This window comes from Acanthisitta chloris, unplaced genomic scaffold (assembly GCF_000695815.1).
Source record: "Acanthisitta chloris isolate BGI_N310 unplaced genomic scaffold, ASM69581v1 scaffold13923, whole genome shotgun sequence".
Classification (NCBI taxonomy): Eukaryota; Metazoa; Chordata; class Aves; order Passeriformes; family Acanthisittidae; genus Acanthisitta; species Acanthisitta chloris.
In genome coordinates this window covers 947-9596 of record NW_008666659.1, presented here as the reverse complement: position 1 = coordinate 9596, position 8650 = coordinate 947, and the positions used below count along the sequence as shown (strand labels likewise).

General features: G+C 53.3%; 1 protein-coding gene across 1 annotated transcript; it reads left to right on the top strand.

Moving 5' to 3' along the window:
- Nucleotides 1–1054: 1054 nt before the first annotated feature.
- Nucleotides 1055–8569, top strand: STT3A (STT3A, subunit of the oligosaccharyltransferase complex (catalytic); the record flags this gene model as incomplete). Its single annotated transcript, XM_009072228.1, has 16 exons — nt 1055–1155; nt 1412–1472; nt 1912–2033; nt 2206–2351; nt 2582–2672; nt 3321–3427; nt 4149–4313; nt 4853–5033; nt 5510–5665; nt 5815–5906; nt 6951–7106; nt 7211–7399; nt 7542–7658; nt 7738–7840; nt 8149–8337; nt 8454–8569. Coding segments are annotated over exons 1-16 (2079 nt in total), but the record flags the coding sequence as incomplete, so codon positions are not given.
- Between the last annotated feature and the right edge of the window lie 81 nt (nt 8570–8650).

Here is an 8650-nt window from a genome sequence, read left to right as displayed (position 1 = left end):
GAGCTGCGGGTTGGGGTGCCCGAGGTGTGGGGGCAGCACGGGGGGCTCTGTGTTCCCGTGAGCTCCTGGCCGGGAAGGGTCCCTCTGGGGACAGCAGAGTCCTGTGCCGCCCCTTGGGCCTGGAGGTGTCTGCACTGTGCCCCCATCAGCCGCTTCCTGTGCCCAGGGCATCCAGGAAATAACCACCACGCAGGTTATTCCTCTCCCAGTGTGCCGCTTCTGGAGCACAGGAAAGGGTTGTCAGGCCCAGTTTGTGTTTGGTTTTAAATCTTAGTCTGTCCTAATGTGTGTGGCATAGAGGTGTGAACTGGGGCTGTTCTGGCTCTGATCCTACCTGGAGCAGTGGAAAGGGATTTCCTGATTGATTGGGCAAAGAAGTAATTTAAAGAAGTCTGAGTCTTGTCAGGAGTAGAAAGATGTTAAAGCTGTTACTCTCTGGCCACAGTTTCACTTCCTTGGTGTGTCATCCCTGGATTTCTGTGGCTTTTCCTACACCCAGGGAGGTTGAATTAAATAGCCAAATTGTCTGGTATGAGCGAAAGTGATTTACTGTCCTGGTCTTCATTAACAAACCACCATTTATACATATATGTTTAACATGAATAATTCAAACGGGCAGCAGCCAGGAGCTGTTCAGACCTCCAACATGGGAGGAGAAGCACCAATTTCTTGTGTTCTCTGTGGGTTATGTTTTCATGCATCACTTGCAGGTGGTGGTTAAGGAGCACGGGGAGAACACAGAGGTTTTGCTCAAAGCTTACACTCGTGTTTTGTTCTGTGCACAGAGAAACAGACACATCCTCTGCCCCAGAGAGGTTCTGGGCTCTGTGAAGGAAGGAAACAGCCAAAACTTGGTGCAACTGCTCAGGTGGGATGGGAGAAAAGGGATTTGGGAGAGGGAGGCACAGCAGCCAGAGCACCTGGCAGGGGTGGAGGGTGGAAGGAGTGGGGGTTAAGGTCTGGTTTCATGAAGCCTTCAGAAATGAAGTGGTCTGAGTGACTCTGTGGCACCTCCCTGTTTGTGTTCAGGTGTTCAGCCGTCCTCAGCCCCAGCCGTCGGTGTGAGGATGACCAAGTTAGGGTTCCTCCGGCTCTCCTACGAGAAGCAGGACACACTGCTCAAGCTCCTCATCCTGTCCATGGCAGCTGTGCTGTGTAAGTGTGACGCCTCAGGGGCAGCTCCTGGTGCCCTCAGAGGGGACCCTGGGATGGAGCTGCCTCTGCTTCTTCTTTTCTTCGGGCTGTGAAGCTCTTTCCTGTCTTTGAAGCACATCATAATCCTTCTGTGCATTTTCTTTGAGAACTGTCTCTTTATCTTCCCAATGACTAATTTAATACAAAACTGGTTTTACTCCAGAAAAGCAGCAGGAAAAACTCTGAGTGCTCACTCTGCCCTTCCCTGTGTTTGCAGCTTTCTCCACAAGGCTTTTCTCCGTCTTAAGATTTGAGAGCGTCATCCATGAGTTTGACCCGTAAGTGTTGTCTTCTCACTTCCTGGGGCCTATTGGGTTTTTCCTTTTCTGGAGCACATGGAATTGGGGTGATGTGTGCCAGGCCTAAGTTAATTCCCACTGAGGGTGCAGGATTTGGAGGGCAGGTCACAGCACAGCTTGGTTTTCCTTTTCCACACCCAAAGTTCATCTGGTACCCAGAGCTCTCTCTGGATCCAGCAATCACCTGCTGTTGCTGTTCTGCTGGGAACAGCAGCAGAGAGAGCTCCTGGGACAACCTGTGTCCTCATCCCAGGCTTGTTGCTGATCAAATCAGGCCCAGGGGAGACTGTTAGCTTTGCAAACCCACTTTTAACCCCCCTGAGAGAAGGGATTAACCTTTGCAGCTGAGGGAACCTGGGCTGCTTCCCTCTGTGTGGAGCACACCATCAGCCCTCACAGCTCTGCCTCACCCACACAGGTACTTCAACTACCGCACCACTCGCTTCCTGGCCGAGGAGGGATTCTACAAGTTCCACAATTGGTTTGATGACAGAGCATGGTATCCCCTGGGCAGGATCATCGGGGGCACTATTTATCCAGGTGAAGCTTCTGCTGAGCCAAATGCACCCAGGAAAATCGGGAGGGGGTGAGGAGTGCTTATGGAGTACATCCATGAGTGCCAGCATGGACATCAGGGATGCATCCTGGGCAGCAGCTCCTTCCTGGCCAGACTTTGGAGCACCCTGATAACAGCATCATCTCCTCCCCACAGGCCTCATGATCACGTCGGCGGCGATTTACCACGTGCTGCATTTCTTCCACATCACCATCGACATCCGCAATGTCTGCGTGTTCCTGGCTCCTCTCTTCTCCTCCTTCACCACCATAGTGACTTACCACCTCACCAAAGAGCTCAAGGTACAAGGACACACCTTACAGGCTTTGGCTGTTTGGAGGAGTGGGAGCTGTTTGCCTTTGGGGAGAGCAGCTGGCTCAGAGACTTGGAGGGAACTACCACACTCCTCTAACCCCTGACCTCCTGGGAAGTGAGAAGGCTGTTTGAAACTGCATCTCTACACTTAATTTTTATTCCTTTGAGTAGCAAGATCCCTAAACCCTGCTATTTTCCCCTCGGCTGTGTTTCCCAGGATGCAGGGGCAGGACTCCTCGCGGCCGCCATGATCGCGGTTGTGCCCGGGTACATCTCTCGGTCTGTTGCAGGCTCCTATGATAATGAAGGTGAGTGTGTGATGCTCAAGGAAACCTTTAAGGACTGTTGGGCGCTGGAAAATGGTGGTGGAGGTGCTGCAGGGCACGACAGAGGCACTGTCATTTGCCAGTTAGCCCTGCCAGGTTCGTGCCTTTACAAACCTGGTTGGAGGTGGTTCTTGGCCATGCAGTGGAGAAGAGGGAGTGTTTCTCAACTCTGGCAGTGAGTGTATCCCATTCCCACTATCCTTGTTTGCCAGTCAAAAAGAGTTTTGCCACCTCCATGAGCTCCACCCAGAACTGGAGCTGCTGCATGGTTCCCCTGTGCTTTTATCTCAGCTGGGACAGGCAATGGCAGGAATCTCGCTGTCAGTGCCTGGGGCAGAGGGAGGATCCAGGTTCCTCTCCCATAGCTGGGCTTTTGGGGGCAGTGTCAGGAATTCTTCCAGCTGGTGTGGCTGGAAGAAGCCATGTGAGCTGTCACCTACAGTGAGACAAACTCCACAGTGTTTCAGTCCAGCAATGGGATATCAAACACTTTTCCCAGGCCTGGTTGTTTGTACAAGGTCTGTTGCATCTCTGGTGGAGCAGGAAAAGCATTTATGGATATACTGTCAATGGATTGAGAGCTCTGGTGCTCCCCAGGGATGACATTAACCCCTCTGGGCCCTTCCCCAGGCATTGCCATATTCTGCATGTTGCTGACATACTACATGTGGATCAAGGCTGTCAAGACAGGCTCCATCTATTGGGCAGCCATGTGTGCCCTCGCCTACTTCTACATGGTGAGTGTCCCTTCTCTCTGTGCCTGGTGATCCTGTCTCCCAGCTCCCTTTGGATACTGTGGCAGGAGTCCACCACATGCTGTTCCTGCAGCCATGTGTCCAGGGAACTACAACCTCCACAGAGGTGGAAATGGAATGGTTCCTCTATTCAATGAGGGGAGACCTCAGTGGTGCATACAACTTCCTCCCAAGGGGCAGCACTGATCTCTGCTCTCTGTGACCAGTGACAGGAGCCCAGAGAATAGCTGGAGCTGTGTCAGGGGAGGGTTAGGCTGTATATTAGGAAAAGGTTCTACCTTCAGAGGTGTTTGGGCACTGAACAGCTCCCCAGGGCAGTGGTCACAGCCCCAAGCCTGACAGAGCTCCAGGAGTGTTTAGACAATACTCTCAGGCACAGGGAGGATGGTTGGGGTGTCCTAGGCAGGGCAGGAGTTGGGCTCAGTGATCCTTGTGTTTCCTTCCATCTCAGGAGATTCTGTGGTTCATTTTGATTTCCCAAAACTAGTGGGGTTTGTGTGAAGATTTATTAATAGTGTTGACAAATCAGGATTCTGGCAGCTGGGATGTTGAGGATGCCCTTAGAGCAGATCCCATGAGGTATTGCCACTGGGTAATTCCTGCCTGTGATCCCAGGGAAACCAAACCTGACGTGTTTCACCTCAGCTCTGCAACTGTTCAGTCCTGGAGCTTGTGTGTTTGTGTCTGTGTTCTGTCTCTGCAGGTCTCCTCGTGGGGTGGTTACGTCTTCCTCATCAACCTCATCCCCCTGCACGTTCTCGTGCTGATGCTGACCGGGCGCTTCTCCCACAGGATCTACGTAGCCTATTGCACTGTCTACTGCTTGGGAACCATCCTCTCCATGCAGATCTCCTTTGTTGGCTTCCAGGTGGGCACCAGGAGGATGTGCAGATTCAGGGATGTTCTGTAACAGAACAGCAGTGTGCTGGCACCTGGTTTCCCTTCTTGCCTTTACCGTTGAGGGTATAAGTGGATGCTGACTGCTTGTTCCAGCTCCCATTATGCTGATTCCTTGCCACCTTTGGCAAAATGAGCTTTTGGAGTTGCTGGATGACTTCCAAAGCTCCTGATAACCTTCATGGCAGCAGTTGCCTTTCATAAAAATGTCTTAGGTTTTGATGAGGGAAAACATTTGTGCCATGTGTGTCTTGGTGTGGCAGGAAACAATCCTACCTGGCTCATGGTTTCAACAGAATCCAGTAAATTTTCCATGTGGATTCTTATCAGAATCAAAGCAGTTGTAGGAAAGGGCCTCATGCCAGCTGTGCCAGCCACAGGCAGGGAACATTTGGCTGTTTTCCTGTGACTTTGGCAGCGATTGTGCCGAGAAGTGATTTGTGCAGAGAGCTGATAAGGGTGCGACGCGGCTCTCGTTCCGCGTCTGACTGCGCTCTGCCCTGCTCCCAGCCCGTCCTCTCCTCCGAGCACATGGCTGCCCTTGGAGTCTTCGGCCTGTGCCAGATCCATGCCTTCGTGGACTACCTCCGGAGCAAGCTGAACCCGCAGCAGTTTGAAGTCCTCTTCAGGAGTGTCATCTCCCTCGTTGGCTTCGTCCTCCTCAGCATCGGCGCCGTGCTGATGCTCACAGGTACCCCCTGACTGTGGCCATGCTAATGGTGCTTCACCCCCTTTCCTCGCTTCCAGGGGTATGGAATTTGTCCATCCTCTGTGTTACTGCAGTGTCAGACCCCCTCAGTGGGGGAGGCTGGGCCTTGCCCCAGTTTGTGTGTTAGCAGGGAAGTATTCAAGCAGCAGCTGTAGGACACGAGGCAGAGAGGGACCTGCTGTGCCCCACTGTGCACTGGGGACACTAAGCTGGTGCCACAGAAACTGAGCTCTGTGGCAGCAAAGAGATGCTAAAAATAGAGGCTGGGCGGGGGAGTAGGCTTTTTAGGATAAAGTTGTGCTTTATTTCCTTTCTAGAATGGCAGATATAAGTAATGGACATTAAACAAGGTCTGGGATTGCTCATTCAGCCCCACACATGCTTCCCCAGCCATGTGTGTCGGCATTGCTGGTTACTCTGCTGGATCTGAAAAGGATTTGTTTTCTCCTCTTTCATAGGGAAGATCTCCCCATGGACAGGGCGTTTCTACTCCTTGCTGGACCCTTCCTATGCCAAGAATAACATCCCCATCATCGCCTCTGTCTCTGAGCACCAGCCCACCACCTGGTCCTCCTACTACTTCGACCTGCAGCTCCTCGTTTTCATGTTCCCAGGTGAGCCCAGTGTGGATGTCATCAGACCCTCTCCACTAGAGGGTTTATCCTGGCAGTGCTGAGCCTGCTGGGGAACACTGTGTGCCTCTGTGCCTGTTTTTATCTCATCTCTGAGTACACCCTGACCTGTTTTCCCTTCCCCCTCACAGTTGGTCTCTACTACTGCTTCAGCAACCTCTCGGACGCTCGGATCTTCATCATCATGTACGGCGTGACCAGCATGTACTTCTCTGCTGTCATGGTGAGAGCTGCAGCCTCCTGGGCACCGCCACGGAGTGGTCCTAACAAAGCTGATTTAATTTGTTTTGCTGAATTAATGATGACTCTTTCACCCTGAGGGCTTTTCTCCCTTCCATAAGGAGTTGTTTCGCCCCTGCAAGCAGCAGAGAAAGATGAGGTTGCAGAACTCACTGGTTTGGGTGTTCCTTGCGCCCCCCTGGCCCTGGCTGCTTGCTTCTGGGTGTCTGTTCCATCTCCCAGAGCTGAGCTGCAAACCCAAACAAATTTCAGTCTGGAACACAAGTCCTGTAAGGAGAGGGTGAGGGAACTAGGGTTATTTAGCCTGGGGAAGTGAAACTCAGGGTTGACCTTATGACTTTCCTCAACTCCCTGACAGGAGGTTGTAGCCAGGTGGGGTCAGGCTCTGCTCCCAGGGAACAAGTGACAGGACAAGAGGATGAAGTCTCAAGCAGCTGCACCAGAGGAGGTTAGATTAGACATTAGGGAGAAATTATTCCCTGAAGGAGTGGTCAGACACTGGAATGTGCTGCCCAGGGAGGTGGTGGAGTCACCGTCCCTGGGGGTGTTTAAGGGGACACTGAATGTGACACTTCGTGCTCTGGCCTAGTTGCCACAGTGGTGTTAGGTTATAGGTTGGACTTGATGGTCTCAGAGGTCTTTTCCAACCTGATTGATTCTGTGATTCTGTGAAATTCTCTGGGTTTCCAAGGAGGGACCAGTGATAAACTGGTCAACGGTCCAATTAGCCCATTTCCACTTTTCCTCTGGCACCCTGAGCCCTAAGTGTGGTTGAGTTCTGGCATGGAAGCCATGCCTCCACCTAAGATTGGTAAATTGAAGTCGCTTTGGCACACTGGCCAATTTTGAGCTCTTCAGGATACTCCCCTCAGCAGTGTTCAAGATGGTGGCAGCTTCCCACGAGGAAAATCAGCCATGCTGATGTTTCCTCTGAATTGGAGGTGCTGGATTAGGAACAGCATCGGCTTCCCTCTTCTCTTAGATTTCTGCCTGGATTCCTTCTCCAGCAGCTCTGCTGTTCCCGTAGGTGCGTCTGATGCTGGTGCTGGCCCCAGTGATGTGCATCCTGTCTGGCATTGGGGTGTCTCAGGTGTTGTCCACCTACATGAAGAACCTGGATATCAGCCGGCCTGACAAGAAGAGCAAGAAGCAGCAGGACTCCACCTACCCCATCAAAAACGAGGTGAGCACTGGGCCAGCTCGGGAAGACCTGGTCCTTGTGGGGACGAGTGTGGGAGGCTGATGGCATCGTCCCTGCAGCGCTGAGCTCCCGCGTTGCTCCTGCAGGTTGCCAGTGGCATGATCCTGGTCATGGCCTTCTTCCTGATCACCTACACTTTCCACTCTACCTGGGTGACCAGCGAGGCCTACTCCTCCCCCTCCATCGTGCTCTCTGCCCGCGGTGGGGACGGCAGCAGGATCATCTTCGATGACTTCAGAGAAGCTTATTACTGGCTGCGGCACAACACACCAGAGGTACCCAGGGGTGGTTTGGGTGGTGAGGACAGGCTGAGACTCATACTGGGGTCATACTAGTGACTGGGCCTATGCTGGGAGGAACTGGGAGCAACTGGGACTATGCTGTGGCACTGACAGCATGGCTGGTGTTTGGGTGTAGGATGCCAAGGTGATGTCCTGGTGGGACTACGGGTACCAAATCACTGCCATGGCCAACCGGACTATCCTGGTGGACAACAATACCTGGAACAACACGCACATCTCCCGTGTTGGCCAGGTGGGTCCTTCCCTCACCCCCTGCCTTGTCCTGCCCTTCTGGGGCACCACACGATGTGGCTGACACTGTGTCATCCCAGGCAATGGCATCGACAGAGGAGAAAGCCTACGAGATCATGAGGGAGCTGGACGTCAGCTACGTGCTGGTCATCTTCGGTGGCCTCACCGGGTACTCATCCGACGGTAAGATCCTGCTTCGTGCTGGGTCAGACCCACCCAGGGGGCACAGGGACAGAGTTGCAAGTACCTTCAGCTCTCCCTCAACTCAGCCCCTCGCTCTTGGCTCCCTAGATCAACTCCACGCCTCCCTCCTGGCCCTCCAGCTCAACTTGACTCCTCAGTCTTTTGCTTGAACTCAATTCAACTCCTTTTTCTTTCACCCCAACTCAACCCCTTGCTCTTGGCCAGGACTCAACTCAGCTGGCTCTTTCCAACACTTTCCAACTCAATCCCTCACTCTTTGCCCCCCAACTCTCTGCTCTGCCTTTCAGACATCAACAAGTTCCTGTGGATGGTGCGGATCGGGGGCAGCACGGACACAGGGCGCCACATCAAGGAGCACGACTACTACACCCCCACCGGGGAGTTCCGTGTCGACCGCGAGGGCTCCCCAGTGCTGCTCAACTGCCTCATGTACAAGATGTGCTACTACCGCTTCGGCCAGGTCTACACCGAGGCCAGTGAGTCCCCCGACCAACCTCTGGGGGGGGTGACACTGCTTTTGGGGTGCCACATGGTGCCCTGACATCTCTGGGGGGTGATGTAGCAGCATTGCCTGTCCTTTGCCCTCTCCTAGAGCGACCACCGGGCTATGACCGTGTGAGGAACGCCGAAATCGGCAACAAGGACTTTGAGCTGGATGTGCTGGAGGAGGCCTACACCACAGAGCACTGGCTGGTCCGAATATACAAGGTAAGGCCCCAGGATGAGCCCAAACCCCCCCAGTTTGGGGAAGAACATGGAATTCCACCTCATGAGCCTCTTTCGACTACC